Genomic DNA, 21,399 nt, shown 5'->3' on the forward strand with positions numbered 1-21,399 from the left:
TTCCATTTTGTACTTTGAGGAATTCTTTTTTCATGGGGAGAGATGGCTTGAATGATTAGCGTTCCCACAGACAGCGCCAAACTGATGATGTAAAAAATCAACAGTTGAGATCCTCTTCATAGCGGATGGACGATGCTGTGGATGGGGTCGTCTCTGTAGATGAGAAACTTGCAAAATGAACTGGGTGGAAGAGTAACATGCTGGTGTGGCATCAGCCAAACCGCCTCCGATGCTTAAGTCAGTAAGGAAGAAAGATTCTAGAGAGAAAACGAGCAGAGAGTGATTTCATAGAGTATTTGTGTGTACCTTTAGCTTCTGCTATCTTCTCTTTTATAGTTGTATGCCTCATTAATAGGCAATAAGTGCTGCATTTATGCTCAATGGCTAGTGCATTACAAAATCTTTGTCTGGAGACCATAACTCATTCTGTGACCATTGCTCCGTTAGTTACGTTTTGTCATCAATGATCGTAATAAATGTGTAACATCTTCTCTGAGTGAATGACGGTCTTAAAAATAACCGAAATGCACTCTAAACCTAAAAAATTATTGAAATAGAAAATTACCAAAAAACCCCTTAAACCTAGAAAATAACCGAAATACCCCCCAAAACCTATAAAATGACTAAAATACGCCTGAAATTATAGGATGAAAAAAATGCTCCTAAAAGCTATATAATGATAAGAATACACCATAAACCTAAAAAATGGCCAAAATACCCTCAAACCTATAAAATGACCAAAACACCCCTAAACCTTTAAAATGATCAAAATACACCCAAAACCTCTAAAATGACCAAGAATAATCAGAAACCTCTAAAATTACCAAAAATACCCAAAAACATAAATTAAAAAAAAAAAGACCAAAATAGCCCTTTACCTCTCAAACACCCAAAATAGCCCTAAAATATCTAAAATTATCAAATACCTTGAAACCTTTAAAATGACCAAAATGACCCTAAACCTGGAAGATGACCAAAATACATCTTAAACCTCTCAAATTACCAAAATAGAGTTTGGGGTATTTTGGATATTTCGAGGGTATTTTCATCAAATTAAAAGTTCTAAGAGTATTTCGGTCATTTTGTAGGTTTTGAGAGAATTTCGGTAACTTTGTAGGTTTCGGGATTATTTTGGAAAATTTTTAGATTCAAATGGTATTTCGGTTATTTTTTAGGTTAAGAGGGCTTTTTTTTTTTTTTTCATTTTTTAGGTTTTAGGGGTATTTTGATAATTTTTAGATTTTGGGGCTATTTCGGTAATTTTTTATGTTTTGGAGGTATTTTGGTAATTTTTAGGTTTCAGGGGTATTTCGGTAATTTTTTAAGTTTGGGGTATTTTCATTTTTTAAATTTTGGCGGTATTTTGGTCATTTTTAGGTTTAGGGGGTATTTTGGACATATTTAGGTTTTGGATTATTTCGGTCCTTTTTTAGGTTTAGAGGGTATTTTGGTCAATTTTAGGTTTTGGGGGGTATTTTGGTCATTTTATAGGTTTATGGGTAATTTTTGTTAAGGATACATTTTATGTAATTGGCTAATCTTTTGAAAAAACGCACTTTACTTGTATTTGGGTAGATTTAGGATGTGTTTAATACTCCAAAGAAAAAGAGTTCAAGTCTAGTATTAAAGCTATGCAAATCTGTCCAAGAAATAAGTGAAGAAGTGTTGATTCATTAAAGCTCGACAGCTGCTCGACAGATAACTATCTATCGAGGTCTCGACAGCTAGCTCGATAGCTGTATCTATCGAGTTTTACGAAATTCAAATTTCTAGATCTGACTTTCAGCCCATGCTTATGTATTTGTGTAGGGTTTCTTTTCTCACAACCCTAGACATATATAAGGCTTATTTTAGAGGCCGTCACATAAGAGAATACAAGGAGAACATATACAAAAGGTGACCGAAACCTTATTCTCTCAAAAAGAAGCTACTGCGTCTTTGCACCTTAGGGTTTTGTAACCAAGTACTTCTTGATCTTCATTGTTAATGAAGTGAAGAACTTTGCAGCCAACATTCTTCTTCCTCAAATTGGTGAGTGAGTCACGTATTGGGATTCGTGTAAAGAAGTTAGTCACGTACTGGGATCCGTGCATCAAAGGTGTCATATATTGAAGACTTCAAAGGTTCTGAAGCGGTAGAATGTTTCTGCTATAAGTTCATTTACAGGGATTGTAGAGTCTAGGGACAAAGGTTTTGTACTAGATCTAAAACTTCTTTTTACTATAGTGGATTGCTTTTCGGGAAGGTTCCCCCCAGGTTTTTTACTGTGAAACTAGTTTGTTTCATTAGTTTTCTTGGGTCATCATATCTTGTCTTATTTACTTTTCCACTACATATGATTTTGACATGATATTGATGTTTATTTGTTTTAACAAGTTTTATTCATAATAAATTTAATTAACAACTTAGGTATAAAACTTGTTAATTCTATTAACCGGGGTCTAAATTTCCCAATAATTTTGGTAAATTTAGGGTTTCAAGGAGGGTATTTTGGTCGTTTTTAAGGTTTTGGGGGTATTTCGGTTATTTTTTAGGTTTAGGGGGTATTTTGGTATTTTTTAGGTTTCAGGGGTATTTCGGTGGTTTTTTAGATTTAAGGTGTATTTCAGCAATTTTTAAGGATTTTATGAGTACTTTGGTCAATTTCAAATTTTAGGGGCAATTTGGTAATTTTGATTATTGGCTAATTGGGTGGGTTATGGTTTATTCATAATAATTTGGTTGAATTGGGTTTGGATTAGAAGTAATTAGTTAAATAAGTAATATTAGGTAATATACAAACCCTACCTGTAAAATTTGGGTAATATCCAAACCTTACCTATTACCTTCTACCCATGAAGAACTGGGTGTTACCCGAAATATTCGGGTCGAGTAGAGTTGGATATCCATTACCCAAAGTGTAAAGAATAGGAAGAATTTCATGATTGTAGCTAGTTTCGAGGTCAGCTAGGCCACCTAAGAACAGCAAAAGAATTGAAGGAAAGAATGGAAACATAGAGAGAATATTGAGACATGAACTGTTTGATTGAATTCTTTGTACAAGTTGTTGCTATTCGTATAACACTCTCTCAACTCTGCCCTCTGTATCTAACTAACTACTCACAGCTATCACGAACCAACTTAACTAGCTCCTATCACCTATCAATGTAACTAACTCCAACAGAGTCCTATGGCAGCAACTATCACACTATGGCAGCAACTATTAGAGTGCACAAGGTTATTATAGAAAGTACATGTACAATGATCATAGTAATCCTAACAATACTCCCCTCTTAAAATACCTTGCCCACAAGGTGAGGGAACCTCTGCTGCATAACATACAATCTCTCCCAAGTGGCATCATCAGGGCCTTCACATTGCCATTAAACCAAAACTTGAGTGATAGTCCTATTGCAAAGTTTATGAGTCCTTTCCTTAAGAACAGCTACTGGTTCTGAAATAACAACCCCTTCCAAATCAATAGATGGTAGGGTTGGAATAGAGACCACATGCTACCCACGCTTAGCTTTCAAGCAGGATACATGGAAAGTGGGATGTATCTTAGAATTTGGTGGTAAATCCAACCTACAAGACACCTCACCAACCTTTTGCGAAATCAGGAATGGTCTATAGTACTTAGGAGATAGTTTCTTCATTTGGTGGTGCTTAAGAGACTTCTGCTTGCAGGCTTTAAGTCAAAGGAACACCTAGTCTCCCACTACAAAACTCCTCTCAGTCCTATCTCTGTCAAAATACATCTTTATCCTTTCTTATGTTGCTATCAAATTCTGCCTTAACAAAGAAGTCAGCTGCTATAACTGAAAGGTCCATTGAATATCACTAAGTGTGGTAACCCACTAAGTTCCTAATACAACATCACACCCCCCCCCCCCCCACACCCCAAGTGGCAAAACATGAAATTGAACGGGAAATTCCTCCCCCTGAATGCATACTATTTCCTAATCACAAAACCCTTGAGTCTTCACCATTACACCATTAGCTACCTTAACTTCCAAGGTTTGAGATTGGTCAACCATCAAATGCAAGCTAGAAACCAATGTTGCATCAATAAAATTGTGTGTGCTACTTGTGTCCAACAAAACTACCAAATTAACTCCATTGATTTTACCCTTAATCCTCATAGTATCAGATGTGGAAGTACCAATTAAAGCATATACAGTTATCTCTACCTCCTCAGAATTAGTACTAGTATTCTACCCTTCATTGATTGGACTTCCAACTTCTTCCTCTAACTAACCCCAAACTGTGAATCAAGCACAAATTCAATACCTTCAAGAAGGAATAATTTGGCACTTTTACACTTATGACCAGGGCCCCATTTGTCATCATAGTTATAACACAAACCCTTTTTCTTTCTTTCTTCCATTTGGGCAGGGGAAATTGTTTTATTTGGAATTCTTGACTTTTGACTTTAGGAAGACCGATGATAGATGGCTTACCTATTTCTTGTTGAATCTTAAAGCTCCTTTTGCAACTTATCAAGTACTCCTCTTGAATTTTAGCCAATCCAAAAGCTGCCTTCAATGACTATGGAGTCAACATCCTCACTGACAGGCGTATCTCATCTTCAAGTCACTTAGAAAACAACTAAGCTTATGCATTGGAGACAAGCCCTTGATTCTATTTGACAAAGCCTCAAAATCTGCCTTGTAAACTGCTATTGTTGAAGTTTGCCTCAACTTAGTAAGGGTCTCCACAGGATCATCATAGGGTGTTGAACCAAACCTCACATGTAAGGCCTGTACTATACCCTCCCAATCAGAGAACACACCAGCCTCCTCTGCATATTGAAACCAAACCAAAGCTTCTTGCTCCATGTGGAAGGAGGCCACCATGAGTCTCTCAACAGCTGGAGTTTGGTCATACCCAAAATATTGGTTAGCCTTGTATACCCAACTAACAGGATCCTCACTTGAAAAGCGTGGGAAATCAAGCTTGATGGGCTTCACAAGGGACACTGCAGAAGAACTTAGAATCGGGGATGATGGTTCTTGTGATGTTTGTGGCCTAGCTTCATCAGGACCCAACTTTTGAAGGATTGCAATAAGATGTTGATTAATCTCATTCATACTTCTGGTATGAATCTCTTGAATCTTTTGGATTTCTTGAATGTTCTTGCTGTGATGGCAGTAGTGAATCGTGTCTCAGCCATCAAGTTGCAGAACCATTGCTCTAATACCAATTGTAAAGAACAAGAAGAATTGGATGATTGTAACTAGTTTTGAGGTTAGCTAGGCCTCCTAAGAGCATCTCCAATAGATTAGCTAAATCTATTTTTTGGAGAACAAACCCCAAAAATCAGCTCCAACAGATTCTCCAAATGCAAAACTTTTCGAAAAATTTTTAAAAGTTGCTACAGTGCTTCTTTAGATATAGAAAACACTGTAGCAACCCCAAATGAATTTTTCTCCTTAAAAAAATCATACAATTCAATAAAAAAACAATTCTTTCTCTCTCCTCTCTCAACGGCTACAAACAAAACAATCCTTTCTCTTAAACATCTATAAACTCAAGCATAATCAAAATACAAACTCAAAAACATAATCTTAAAATTAATCAAATCATAACAATAAAAGCAAAAAAATAAAAAATAAAAAAGAAGAAGACAGAAGCCATCTGACCCATCTGGGCTACGTTGGGGAGGAAGACGAGCGGCGACAGAGCAGAAGGCCTGGCTTGGCACAATGAATGCTGATTCTGCGCCTGCTTGTGTCCTTCGATCAATGGTGGAGCAAGCCTCTCGCTTGTTCTTTCTCTATTTCTTATCACATAGAGAGCTAGAGAGTGTTCTAGAATCAAGTAGAAAAAAGAAAAACATGGGAGCTAGAGTGGGTATACGTGTGTAGTGGAGAAAAAAACAAGAGGGAAAAAGAAGAAGAAAGAAACGTATGGATGAAATTGAAAGGAAAAAAAATATAAAGAATAGAAAAATGAGAATTAACAAATGCTACCACAATATTTTCCTAATAAATCTTAAGTAATAGATTGTTATTAGCTAATATTGGTGAGTAAAAAAATAATTTCAGTGGTAGGTTCAAATTAGAACTAGTAACAACTTTGCACATAAGATTTTATTGTGATTCTTGTGAAAGTATTGCGAAAAATGTTGTGGCTATAACATTTCTCATTGAAAAATGAGCATAAGAAGAATAAAGGATGATTAAAAAAAGAATAAAAAATGAATGGAGAAATAATATTTAAATGAGATTGAGAAAATGATAGAATCTGTTGGAAAATGTATTTGAAAAAGTAGGTAGGTAAAAGCTAAATATCACTGTTCATTGTCCAAATAGCACAAAAATTTAGATAAGTTGTTAGAGATGCTCTAAGAATAGGAAAAGAATTGAAGGAAAGAATGGAAACACAGAGAGAGTATTGAGACAAACTGTTTGATTGAACTCTTTGTACAAGTTGTTATTCTTATACCACTCTCTCAACTCTGCCCTTTGTAACTAATTAACTACTCACAGCTGTCATCAACTCTCACTAACCAACTTAACTAACTCCTATCACCTATCAATGTAACTAACTCCAACAAAATCCTATGGCAGCAACTATCACACTATGACAACAACTAGTAGAGTACACAAGGTAATTATAGAAAGTATATGTACAATGATCACAGTAATCCTAACAAAAAAAGGTATGGCCATCAGTATGCCCGAGTCTACCTAACGAAAAATTGAGGGAGATGAATAGCATACCCAAGTTTCTGTTAAAGACAAATTAATAAATTGTTGTCTCCATTTCTCTTGAAAAAAAAAAATATATACACACATTTTTATTTCCAACAGACTTTCCTCCATCCTAATTTTTAATCCCGAGAGTGATAAATTGTGAATTTGCTTGAATTCTTGGATGGAAACTATTCCACAATACATGCCTTATTTCCTTTTAATATTTTTTTTTTTTTACAAGGAACCGGTATTACAGCCACCTTAATTAGAGTATTTCACTTCGTGTCTATAGAACACTCCAAAAATAGTATGGACAGATAGTGTGGCAAATAGAATTAGAGACATCCAAATTTACAATATTTCTTTTATTGTGTTGAACTCACTATTTAAAATGTCCTCAAATGAACTCTATCATTTCTCTTTGAATATAAGCTAGACAGAACTTTTTTTTTTATTTTTTATTCTCTATTGTTAGCTTTGCCTCAATTAAATAGTCACTGACACATTGTTGTGTAAAAGAACTTTTTCCATCACTAAGATGGTGGTACGGGCCAAATTGATAATAAATTCAAAAACTTCATAACCAAATTGAAAATTCTTAAAATATGAAAGGCTAAAATAAAAAATAAAAAAAGGCAAATTGTAAAGTACACTCCAAAAGTTTGATGGTACTTAAATTTCACACCCTGAAACTTAAAAATTTAGATTTTACAATACAAAGTTTCCCTCCTTTATCAAAAGTAGCCCCTCCATTAGTGACACGCCTACATGGCCATTAAGTGACATTATGGCATGTGATATTTAATATTTTTGCCAAGTCAGCACGTCATATGTGTTAATCGGCCCAATTGAATTGTGACACATGTATTTATACATGACTTGTAATAAAATATAGAGATGAAAAAAGTATTTCAGCCAAAAACGACAAACTAGTTAATTTCCATATCACCATCACTCATTCAGCCATCCACTCCCCCCATCTCACATCTTTGAGAGAGAGAGGAAATGGGGTGCGGAATGTCTCTCTCTTTCCTACATCTAAAATAAAAATTAATGATAATGGCAACAGACAAATATTTTTTATTTGAGGGTTTTATGCCAAAAATTACAAAACTAACTGTAGTACCCACATTCCACGTTCCTTTGGAGTGTTCTAAACTGACTCCAAATTAAGGTGTTTATATGAAAATAACTAACTCCAATAGCATAAGAAATAGTTCTTTTTTACACAAATGAAAAGAGCAATATTTTTAGTGACTTCGAAGACGAATTGGAAGTCCTTTCTCCGGAGTTGGCATCATGTCACCTATAATCTTCTCTTCAGGATGGAGCACCTCCCATTTAAACTTCTTCACCACATTGTGAACAAAAGTGAGTATTGCTAGCCGAGCATACTCTTTCCCAGGGCACATACGAGGTCCACCACCAAATGGAACAAATGTGAACGGTGGAAATGTATTAGAGTCCTCATACCTTGACGGGTCAAACTTTTCTGGCTCTGGAAAGAACTCTGGGTTCTTATTTGCTGTACTCACTGTCCAATATACCTGCCAAAAATAATATAATATTATATACACGTGGAATATACTATTCCTAGTTCCATTAATTACGTGTTAGTTAAATTCACATTAACATTAATTATAACAGCCTAGATTCATGTACGTACCTTCCACCCCTTTGGAACTGTGTAACCAGCATAGGTAAAATCAGTTAGGGCTTCCCTGAAAGTACCCTGAAGTGGTGGTGTGAGCCTCATCACTTCATATATCACATTCCATGAATACTTCATTTTCTGTATGTCATCCCACTCCAACAGGTCTCCAGGCTTTTTTGCAGCTGACACCTCTAATTGCTCTAGTTTCATAAATTTCAGTAAAAAGAAAAAAAAACAAAAAAAAAAAAAACAATCCATTAGCAGTTATATGAGTATTTTTTTAAAATATTTTTTTTTTTTTTTTTTTGTTAAACGTATTTGCCTTTATATAGTTTTTTTTTTTTTTTTTTAATCTTAAGGTAATTCTAGTATGATTAACCAATTTTTAGCAGGACAAGAATCTTGTAAGTTACTTGATCTCATCCTTTACAAGGAGAATCAAGATTCGAATTCCCTTCCTCCACTAATAATTATCTTATGGGACCTTGATCAAATGTTGTTGAACTAAAAAAACGCACTTGAGTAGGAAAATTAAAAAGAAGAAAAGATAAAGTAGGTACCAGCTACGATTTTCTCATAGATTTCGGGTCTCTCTCCAACGTATTTCATAAAGAAAGTCATGGCAGTAGCCACAGTGCTATACCCAGCAACAATCAAACCCATAATCTTATCAGCAACTTCAGCCTCTGGCATGTACTTCCCAGATGGATCAGTAACAACAATCATGTGTGACAATATGTCCTGCATAGGTTGTCCTGTTGCTATAGCAGACTTCTTCTCCTGAATAACACTCCTTAGCTCCTTTCTGATTGCCGCAGCAGCTTTGTTTGCTTTGTAAAATATAGTTCCTGGAAATTTCACAGGAATTGAATGCAACCCAATTGTAATATCATCAAAATTGCTAACAAGTCTAGCAATTCGCTCAGGATCATCAGTGCCCAAAAAAAATCTACAAGCAAGACTCAAAGTTAGAGTCTTGGCAAGAGGGAAGGCCTTGACTACATCATTTCCTTCCCAATAATTTTGCATTTGTTGCTGTGTGATAGAGTCCATTTTCCCCAAGTACCTCACCAATGCTTCGGGCTTCAAAAACCCAGGTGACCTTAAGATTTTGGACTCAGCATCGCGTGAGGTTTGGACTGGAGCAGCTGTCTGCGTTTGGTAAGAGCGGAAGATCTTTTGCATAGAATGAGGACGAAATGCAGTGAAGAGCTTTTGCTCGTTGGAGAACAAGAATTTGTGTCCACTTGGCCCGCATATGACTACTGTTTCTTCACCAAGAATCTTGGTCTTGAATATATCAGGGTTGTACTTCCTCATCCTATCAAACACAAACTTCTCTGGCTTCCCAAATAGGAACTCAAGGGTTTCACCCATGATAGGCCATCCAAAGCTCCCTGGTGCCAGGTTTTTGTGACCATCGTTGGACTTTCTTGTGAAAGCCAAGATGGAAAAAGCAAGAACTACAGGGATCAAACATAGGATTAAGAGGAAAGCAGCCATTGTTGTTGTTATCCAAGTGAGTAATCAGTAATTACTAATTAGTGAGTTGGGCAGGGTATGGTACTCTGTTTTATATAGGGGGAGTTGGCACACCTATTTGTATTTACCATAATTTATTTTTCTTAGTCGACCCCGTATTTCTCACGCCTAGAGTCGTCAATTTTGAATCATGACCCAAAGCCACTGATCAATGAAAACGGGATTTTGAATTATGGGGGCCTTTCATATTTACAGGTTTTTGAACTGGTGGGAACAAGAGAGGCCTCAACAAACAAACAAATAAAACATAAAATAAAATAAAATAGCAAAGTAAGGTGGGTTGTTTCACCTAAATAAACTTCTATTGGTTGCACCCACAGATATCTACCAGTTGTAAGATCAATACTATCCGACTGTTAAAAAAGAAAAAATTCTAAGCTCACATAAAATCTTGATGGAACTATCGTTGTGAAGACAACACATTTGTGTGTTTAGTGCTTTATGATCTAAAGCACATCCTCTATGCGGAAAGAAACGCACAAAAGATGAAAAATGTAATCTGCCCCTCGTGACCACATAAATTGAACTCTTTTACCAATACTATGTTTGCTAAATTCCTATTTTATCCTCACCATACATCTTCCAAGGCCATTCACAAGAACCTTCTTACCATATAGGTTACTCAGCCAAGTCCAATGCCTGTACCTCACCCTTGTGTGTGAGTTTGTTTCCCAATGCCATATTATTACAAGAAAATTTTAGTAACAATTTCTTAGATGTTTCTTAAATTGCCCATTCACTATGTGGCTAATTGTCCAATACACCACAACTATATGAATTATTGACTAATGCACTTCTTTGTGTATAATTAAAAGTTATAACTTCTAAGATCCGTTTATTTAGTTTAATTGGGGTATGCTATCGCCAATCTTGGCATGATAGTTACTACCTAAGTACAAAATAGTCAAGGGATGGGCAAGGGTAGGAGAGTAGAGGAAAGGGTTCCAGTTGCCACAGTAACAATTCATAAATACTCCAACCACACTTAAAAAACTGATATAGTACAATATGAACTTTACACAAATTTTAGGATTTTGATTCTCACATATCCACTATTTCACATCTTGTTTTTTACATATACTTTATGCGTTAAAATGTGGACATTTTCGCATTAATTAGAGATGTGTGAAATAGTGTGAAAAATTTTCCTTTTCTTTTTCCTTTACCCTTTTACTAAATTCATGAGGTATAGTTTGTTTGAAAGTTTTTTGAAAATGAGTTGTTTAAAAAAGTTATTTGTGGAAAAAATAAAGAAGAAGAAAAAAGAGGGTAGGGGGTAGGGGAAGGGGTTTAGATGCTGTCACAACAATTCATAAATATTCTAACCATATTCAAATAAAGGTATAGTATCGTACAAATTTTACATAAATTTATTTTAAAGTTTTGATTCTCATATGTCCATTATTTCACATATTTTTTCTCACATCTACTTTTATATGTTAAAAAATAGATATTTTCTGCATCAATTATGAATATAAGTTAAATAGTGGATACAAATAAGTGTGAAAGAATATTTTTCTTTTACCTTGTTACTAAATACTCATTTGATATAGTTTATTTTTAATGTTCTTTGAAATTGAGTTGTTTAAAAAAGGTTATTTCTAGGAAAAAAAAAGGGAAAGTGGAATTTTAAAACAGTAAAAGAAAAGAAAATGGTTTGTGATTTTGTTCTAGCTTCTTTCTTTAGAGAATATAAGATTTTGAATTTGGTTAAATCTCTTAAATTAGTTTCTTGGATTTTCTTTTAATAAAAATAGAAGATGAAAAAAAAAGGAGAACGCTACATATATAGCACTGCTTTAGATAAATTTGGATGATGAGTTCTTATTAATTAACTGATAAAATCTCTTATTATGGAATTAGGGATCTAGTTCAAACTTCAACTATCCTAAAAACCAATTAAAGTTTTAGCACGGTGATAACCATAGGTTAAAATTTATTATATTTAAAAAATTATAAATAAATAAAAAACAACAAAACAAAGAAGAAGAAAATGAATTTGGATGGAATGGCTTCTTCTTTTTTTCTTTTTTTCCGGGAAAAGAAGAAGAAGAAATTACCATTAAAATACAGTATAAAATGAATATAAAAACAAACTAGGTGTAAATTTTTTAATTTATCCCAAAGAATCAGAAGATTAAATTTATTTTCTAAAAAAAAACATGAAAGTTATTCATGCAGTGTTGTTTTTATTGGACACAATAAACAACGGGGAGGGTCTTCTCAACCCTCGCAATCACATTCGTAGCGTTGGGCTCATTATTATTATTATTATTACTTTATTTTAATTATATTTTAGTAGCAGTGGGTCAAATTTTTTGTATCCACACAGACTTCTCCATCGTCACTTATTGCCGCAATAAATTGCCAATCCCCATCCCCATCTCCAATTACTAGTTTCTTGAGACTACCATGCACCTTTGGTGCGGTGGTCACTCTACAAGTATAAATGATTGTGGGCTGTGGGGAGCAAGGGTCGAGATTCAAGTCTCCAGAAAGAAGTTTCACATACATATACACTTAGATTATGCTAGAGTAGAAATTCTATCTTGTATTAACAAAAAAAATTACTAGTTTCCTGAGTTATTGTCCCTTCACTATTAATTGGTCATTTGTGACCGGACTTGTGATTTCTGAATATCCTGCAAAATTTGAGCAGCTGATGTTGGAATTTTTGTTCAACAATCGCATTATTGGTGTTAGACTAACGGTTGAGTTTCTATGGGTGTATTTTATTTTTTGATGGGTCAATAACTTCAAACTTTAAGCCATTCAATTTTTAAAGTCTGATTCTCAAAAAATAAGTTTTATAGTCCGAAACCATGTGCAGTGTGTGTGTGTATATATATATATAATTTCATTTTTTTGATGGGTCAATACCTCCACACTTTAAGCCATTCAAGTTTAAAACTTATTTTTGGACTATAAACTTATTTTTAGAGAATCAGACTTTAAAACTTGAGTGGCTTAAAGTGTGAAGTTACTGACCCATAAAAAAAAATATATATATATATATATATATATACACACACATACATTTTTATAAAACTTATCTCTATTCTCATTATTTACCCCAAGAGTGATAAATTGTGACTGATAGTGTGGCAAATAGAATTAGAGACATTCAAATTTACAATATTTCTCCAACTGCATTGAACTTCACTCTTAAATTGCATTGAAATAAACTTTTTCTTTTTGAATATAAGCTAGACACTAGACAGTACAATTTTATTTTATTTTATTTTGTATTTGGTCAAAAAAGGGTACGTTATACTATTCATATAGAAACTAAAAACTGTACTACAATAACATGGTGGAACCCAAATGACTGCAAAAGTCGGGGGATATACCACTACCCAGGTACTTTACTATTGAGTGTTATATGTAGTAATAACTGAAAGTTGAAACAGCTAAGCTTAAGGAGACTTTTCTTTCTTTGTGGAATGTGAACCACAATAAATGGGAAATATTAACAAGCACAGTGGTGCTTGTTAAAATTTCCTGTATGGTGCCAAGAAGAAGTCAATTCAACTGGACACATCTCACATGTTGCACATCTATCAAATCTGGAATGGGAATCAGAGTAAAAATAGAACGGAAGACTTTGATAATGGAAAGGTTAGCGGCTACAAACCACATGTAGATATGTATATTTCATTAGGAAGAGTTTGGTTTTGGCAGTCTTGTGCTGTCATTAAACTGGGAGATTTGGAGGATCGGAGTCTGGAGTTGACATTAAACAAAATGATGAACCCGTTTCTATTAATTTTAAAAAATACATTGACTTCAAATTTCAAAGTGGAGACTTTTGGAACTTATTGGGGAAGGTGGTTCTGCATATGGAGGTATAGCGAAGGGCGGGTCAAACTTAGAACATCCCGCTCTAATGTTAAACTATTGATTGTTCTAAAAATTTAAATTATTAAAATATAATAAATTTAATTATTTAACTGCATAGTTTTAACATGCAGTGCCCACAAATATATTCCCATTAAGATCCTAGTGACACCAGTGACAACTTTAAGAATTTTGTTTAAGGGAGTCATTAAGAAACTGGACCAAACAAAATTTAATAAAAAAAATTGAATATATTGAGTTATTGACCCAAAAAAAAACGCAAATATATGAAATTTTATAATTTTCTTCTGAGCTTTCATATTTTAAAATCATTACAATATAGTTTATTATCAATTGCCATTATTTATTGTTAATGTTGGTGTAAGGACACAATTCAAATTCCCAATCTGCAACCGAAAGAAAATGGGCTTGAAGGGTCTTTTTACAATAAATTTGTAAAGAGTGGGTTTATAATCTAGATTTCAAGGATGGTTTAAATAACAAAGAAAAGAACGGGCTCCGGGCCCAATGGCTTGAAATAAAGAGTTATTTGTAAGAGTATGACTGAAAGTTCCTCCTCGGACACAATCCGAGAATAGTTTATAATAGTATTTCCTAAGGTTGGATACAATTATCGATTATCATATACTATTGTCCTTCTACTTCACCGAAAAAGCCTCCTTTTCTTCGTAGGTCTTTCCCTTTATTTATACTTCCTCTTCTTCTCTTCATCATCTTCCACCTCATGGTTGTAACGCTGGCTTTGGATACTTGTCCCATCAATTCTTCCCCAAAGTCCTCTGGGGTCAGGGACCAAGTTCCAAACATCATGCTCAGGTCCCATCTTCCTCTCTCTGCAGTTAGTATATCAATCACAGAGCTTTTAATGCATGGGCGGTGGTAGCAGCTTTACCTTAGATATTCCACCGCTCTTCCTATTGTCCTCCACGTATGTCGTGTCTTCCCGTAGTCATAGGATTTCTTATAACATAGTCCTGGGACTCCAAACCTCTCTTCCTATGACCTCGGCTTAACAATCCAAGGACAAATCTATTCCTCGGACGTAATTGGTCACTCGTTTATCATATCTTTACCTGGCATTTATTTATGAGGTACATTCAGGTACTTCTAGATCATTTGATGTCCTCGGATTTGGATTTCTAGCTCAAAAGACTTCGTTGGGCCATCCTTGGTAAATTACTGGGCCCAATGCCCCTACAGTTGGTAAGTGTGATCATTTTATTTTATTAAGTTTGTATAACATTTTTAATTTTTATAAAGTTGTCATTATCTATGTGTCATTATTTTTATAAAAAAAATTTCAAAATTAAATAACAAAACTCAACATATTGTCACTGTATTAAATTGGTCCACACAGCTACATTCATCTATACATAAATAATACACTAAATATCTACATAACTAATAAAATGCTTAAACAATTACTAATTTTACTATTTTGGTTCTTGAATCACTAATTTTATAACAAAAATTTATTATAAATGATAATAATATACACACATATAAAAATTTACTATAACATGCTTAAAAATTTATTACGTAAGTTTTACAAGATGGCATGTCAATTAATTAAAATATATATATTATATTTTTTATTAAGTTCATTAAATATATGTATGATGGAACAATAATTGGAGTGAGATCAATGTATGCATCACAAATTTAAAAAAAAAAAAAAATTTTTTTTTAAACATTTCAATTAATAAAGTAATATAGAGAATGACTTCAAATATATAATAGTATACATACAAGAAAGACTTTATATGTAACCGTACATAACTAATTTATTAAAAATCTAGAATTGACCACAAAAGAATAGAAGTCATCAATCTTTCTGTGGTGGAATTTCACCACCAATTACATGAAAAATTTTGGGAAGAATGAAACCCACAAAAATCTAAAAAAAGCAATTCCAGCAGTAAGATTTTTATTTTTTATTTTTTAAAAAACTTTGATTTTTGAATTAGATTTTAATCTGGATTGGCAACTTAGGGAGTAATTGTTTGAGTGAGCTTATATGGCCTGGTGTTATGGTGCCATTTGGTTGTTGAAGTAGGCTCATGTGAATTGGAGAGAAAAAGAGCTAGTGAGAGAGAGAAGCAAATTTCTAAGCCACTAACGATGGTTGTGGGTGGTGGGAGTGGTGGAGGTTGGCCAGCAACTAGAGTTGAGGAGGCTTGAGAAAATCAGCCATGGGGCTGGTCCGATGAGAGAGAGAGAGGGCAGAAGAATACGGTTGTTGCCTTGATGGTGAGCCTTAATTGTGTGTGGCAAGCTCTATTTCTTACTTTGTAATAAACTGAAGTGGCATACTTAAATTGGATGGTGTAAAAAGAAGTTTTGCGTCCTATCCGGATAAAAATTGTACTCTTTAAGTAATTATTATATAGTCTGAAGCAATGTTTTCTCCTCTCCTATCTCCCATGAAGAGTAAGTGGTGAGCCTCACCATAAAGCCCACACTTCATACGAGAGAACGCACCTATCCAATAAATTTCCCTGATTGTCGGCCATTGTCATATGTAAAATGACTGCATATGAACTCCATTACTAGTTACTACCTTAGGTTAGGTGAACGTGAACATTGATTAGATACAGAAGACGAGTCGAACTAATTGGCTTGATGTGACTTTATGCTGGGGGTCAAATTTCTATCATCTTCCAATTAATTGATGAACTTACTTAGTAAACAAAGACCAACGGTGGTCCTGCTGAGGAGACAACGCACAGTTTTGACAATACGAGTTTACCAGGAAAAAAAAATTTTGGACGATACATAATTTCAAAGGAAATTGGGAAATCATTAATGTCCAACTTTGTTTAGCACGTCAAAATTCGATTATTACTTTGTTCGAGGTCAGAGGATATTGAGGGATTTGTTCTTAACAATTGCTTTGCCTTCGTTGAAAGATTTTGGGAGCAGAGTAAAAAATACATTAAATTAAGGCTACCACGTTTTAAAGGAGGAGTATGTATCTCTCTCTGGGGTCAAATTTATATAGTTTGGTTCACCATGATCTGATTACTGAAAAATAATTATAAGTTTTCTTAAAATTTCATTTATCTTGAATTAAATATTGAAAAAAATTTATTTAAAAAAAACATAAGAATATAGATTATGAAATTGAAGAGATATGATGTTTAAACATGCTTTGCTCCGTTTGTATGTGTTTATTTTCGTTATTTTAATTATTTTTATGTATAGTTTTTTATATAGGATTTCTTGCTTTTTATTAAAATTATATTTTTAAGTAGTAAACAAAATAAACTAATAGAAATAAGTCTATCCGTACCAAAATTGGTTATAAATTATAGGGATTGTTTGATATTAAAATTAAAGCATCAAAAGGTGGAGTGTAATTTAAAAAAATAAGAGAGATTTTTTGACATTTTCCTAATCTCAAGAAAAGTTATTGTAATTTATTCTTATTTATTTATTTAAATTATATATAAGATACTAAATATAGTTGGAATAAACACATTAGGAGCTATTTTGACCGCTACTATAAAATTTTTAAAAATATATATTTTTTATGTTTATTTAATTTATATTTGAAGTAATATAAACTTATCAAATTAGGAGTGTAACACCATCCCTAATTTATAAGTAGAATAAAATGTTTCAAAAAGATAAACCACCCAAGAAAACTACTGCAATGGTAGCAACATTTTGTGTTTTCCATTCCCTTTTCCGGTTTTCCCACACTAGTTGTTTATAAAATGTTGGGGGAAAAGGCATGATCATGAGTTGTGATTCATGTCACCTACTCCCAGCTTGTTATTTAGCTTTTCATTTTTTACTTTTATTTAAGTCTATTTTTATGGGCGGCCATTGCTTACAATCTCTGTCCCCGATCATTCTGATCCTTTTCCTTACCAACTATATGAGTTTGCTATAGCACTTCGCAATTTGACAAAGTCATTCCAATGGTCAAACCCCACTAAACCCGCTAGAATTTTTTTCTTAATTTTTTATTATGCACCATCATTAACAAAGAAATTTACATACATAAGACTATTAGGAAATAAGATAGTGTTAGGTGTAACAGGGACAAGTGGAGTACCTTCCACAAAGGAAGCGATCCTACATGTGTGCCCGACCCCCATTCCATGTAAAAGACGTTATACTTGTTCCCATTACACAGAATTTTCTCCCACTGAACACGACAAAAAAAAGTCTTGGGATACAAACATTACCACACAATTTACGAATTTGTATATGTGTCAAGTGCTGATTGGATTACTTTTCGTCAAGTATCAATAGTGATCTCAAGTGTAAGTGATATAATTCAATCACATAGTGATGATTGTGCAAATTATGGCAAAGTATGTGGTAAAAGTTGTGCTCTTAGAAGAATTGAAAACTCAACTGTGTATAGCTTCAAAATAAGATTTAACATGTAGCTTTCTATGATAATATTAAAATTACCTTGGCCTTGACTCCTACCATAAAAATAAATAAATAAAAAAAAAAAAAAAAAACTACCTGAATTACAATCTATTTGCTTCAACGGTCAACCTCAACTACCTCTAGGTCAGTGGTGTAACTCTTCTTAACCGCGGGACCAAATTAGGAAAAAGGCATTACATCTATTCCCGTTACATAGAATTTTCTCCAACTCAACTCGACAAAAAGTCTTTGGGACACAAACATTATCATACATTTTACCGCAATTACATATGTCAAGTGATAATTGAATTACTTTTCACCAATTACCAGTAGTGATTTCAAGTGTAAGTAGTGTAATCCAATCACATATTGAAGATTGTGCAAATTATGGCAAAGTGTGTGGTAAAGGATGTGTCCTTGGAAGAATTGAAACTTGGCCAACTGTATAGCTTCAAAATAAGATTTAACATATATCTTTCTATGATAATATTAAAATTACCTTGGCCTTCACTCCTAGCTACCTGAATTACCATCTGTTTGCTTCAACGGTCAACCTCGACTGCCTCTAGGTGTAACTCTTCTTGACCGTGGAAACAAATTGGGAAATTCCTACGATGGTATCTAATGACCACGACTAATCATGACTGATTCTTTCCCATGGAAAATCACAACTGGCTTTTAGAATTTAGAGTATCATATTTTGGCTTTCTCCACAATTTACTTTTTTTAGTCTTCCTTTTATGCCAAGTCCAGTCTTTCAAGTGGGAGTGGAATGTGATGAGTCCAGAAAAATCATTAAGATCATCCATTAATATGGACGACCTTATATCATTAGAAGACCATCAAAGATAATCGCTCAACACATTCAATAACGACCATCAAAGATCTTAAACTCTCATCATGACAAAGAACGTTACAATCAAGGTAACAATCGCCCTAATTTATGTACAACAACTACCTAAGTCACCTATAAAAGGAACAATCTGTCTCACTAGCTAAGGTACGTCAAAAACTACTACAAAACACTATTTATATACAAAAGATATGGGTTGATACTAACTTAAGCATCGGAAGCTCCCTCACCGGGCACAACTCGATGGTCTCTTTGATCAATCTCTCTTTTATTTTGCACAGGTCCTACAAGATCGTTTAATGCTCCAGATTGGACAAGTGACTCAACTGACGATTTTGGCATCATCAGTTTGGCGTCATCTGTGGAAAAGATAAGCCATTAAGCTCTTCCTACAACAAAGGGTTACTCTTTTCAATTTGGAGTAATGAACGCTAGAGTACAATACCAAATAACCCAAAATATCACTCAAATCAAGGAATCCTCCCATCTGAATCACTAATACACTATTGGAGCACCTTCATCATTTTGCTAGTGAAGGACGCATGTAAAAAAAAAAAAAAAACCCTTCTCATAAGTGGGTGTTAAATGGATGCATTCCATGGGCTAACCCACTAATCCATCCATTGAGTATAATCGCTCAGGTACATCTGACGGCTTGATTCTCCCTATGCTAATATTTCTATTTGGTAGAATTACGTTTTGCCTAAGATCTTAAAGTCTTACCTCTTAGGTGACTCCAAATAAGGCATAAACAATTTTCAGAAACCACTACGTTATAGCTATCAGATCATGTATTTACAATTTAGTATTGCATAACTTAATTTTAGGCTAGTATTCTAGAAAATTCACTTCAAAAGGAATGGTTCCAATTAAGCTAAGCACCTATTAAAGAGGTCAACTATAGAGATAATAGATACATGCATAAATTCTATTAGAAACTTAACCATAATCGTCACTACACCAAAAATAGTGATTAATTTCATAAGAATAGTGTAAATCTCATATTACTTGTTTCAAATAGTCACAGAAATCACAAGAGATACACTTATCCAAAAACACACTACAAATAGTAAAAGAAAGAGGAATAAAAAATTTGTGGCCAAAAATTAGCAAAATATTATGATCTTGAATCTGATTTATGGCCATTAGAAAGGGTTTTACTGCCTTTCCTAATATAACAGACCGTTTGTGTCTTCAATTGATATACTGATAACATCCTAGTTGATGGAAAGCGAAATATTATTGCTTTACCAAAAATAATACTCGGTAAATCTTAACTTTCGGCATTTGAAAAGTGAAACCAAAATTTATTATCTTAATAGAATTATAGTATGCCGTAATTCTGAGCATCAAAGAAGTGGATTCATATTTCATTGCCTTTTTCAAGTTTGAGAACCCCAATTTCAGACCAGAAATTATTCATACATCTTTTTAGAAATTTGATTTATATCTCAATAAAGCTCTTCAACAAAGAAAGGAAATAATTGTATTTTTCTACATTTAGTTTCGTAATGAAAATTATGGATCCTGTTAATGTTCCTTAGACGATATTCACATTAAGTTCATTATTTGAGGTCAATCACCAAAAGCTCTTGTAGAGGTCCAAAACACACATATTGCCTCCTATGGTTGATATATGTTTTGTGGACTTTTATTTCCACAAGGAAGACTAGTTCAACAACATACCATTGATAAAGCTGTGTAATTTACACTTAGTAGAAAATACGTGAGCTGTAAAGAAATTATTACTCAACAAAGAAAGAAGAAGCAAAGCATAGCAGTATTTTTTGGAGCAAAATGAGACCAGTAAAGCTTGAAAAAATGGATCAACAAAAAGCTCGATATAAAAACAATCATCTAGCAGAAAAAAGATCATGGCGTAGGCACCACAACCATTAAGAATGTCGCAGAGGTTTTCTTACTAAGTCAGGTCCCTACTCCTCTCATTTATATTATAGCATTACTTGCTTAGAAAAGAGCAAAATCTAAAATTATTTCAAACCACACTATAGGGGAAAGATATTAGATATCTCACCCTCCTTTTAGCGCCATATTTAAGGATCAGTTATGCGACACTTATTATTGCCCCACCATAATTCCTATTGTTTAAATAATTTCTATGTTAAGGGCCAAGAGTTGGACAATCGTATGCTATGTGATTAAACATTTGTTGACAGATTTCATAGTCAACCAATGAAGGAAACATTTTTCATAAAAAGAAACCAAAAGAGATGATAGATTTTTATATATGGTTAAGTGGATATATTTTACCATGTAAACCGAATTGGTAGGCTATTCCTACAAAAAGGACTTGGCAACCAATGTGCGTGTCATTCATGCGGAATACTAGAATTCATTCCCTTATTTGTGTGCATTGATGTACTTTCATGAATTATATGCAGCCATATCATGACCTTCTCTTATCA

The 21,399-nt window shown here is 33.8% G+C and overlaps 1 protein-coding gene across 1 annotated transcript; it reads right to left on the reverse strand.

The window, feature by feature from the left end:
- Nucleotides 1-7,734: 7,734 nt before the first annotated feature.
- LOC142633778 (beta-amyrin 28-monooxygenase-like) lies at nt 7,735-9,913 on the reverse strand. Its single transcript, XM_075808029.1, has 3 exons — nt 8,892-9,913; nt 8,344-8,531; nt 7,735-8,224 (listed from the first exon to the last, which is right to left on the reverse strand). The coding sequence occupies exons 1-3, from the start codon at nt 9,832-9,834 to the stop codon at nt 7,928-7,930; spliced, it is 1,428 nt and encodes a 475-aa protein (XP_075664144.1). The 5' UTR covers nt 9,835-9,913; the 3' UTR covers nt 7,735-7,927.
- Between the last annotated feature and the right edge of the window lie 11,486 nt (nt 9,914-21,399).

This window comes from Castanea sativa, chromosome 5 (assembly GCF_040712315.1).
Source record: "Castanea sativa cultivar Marrone di Chiusa Pesio chromosome 5, ASM4071231v1".
Classification (NCBI taxonomy): Eukaryota; Viridiplantae; Streptophyta; class Magnoliopsida; order Fagales; family Fagaceae; genus Castanea; species Castanea sativa.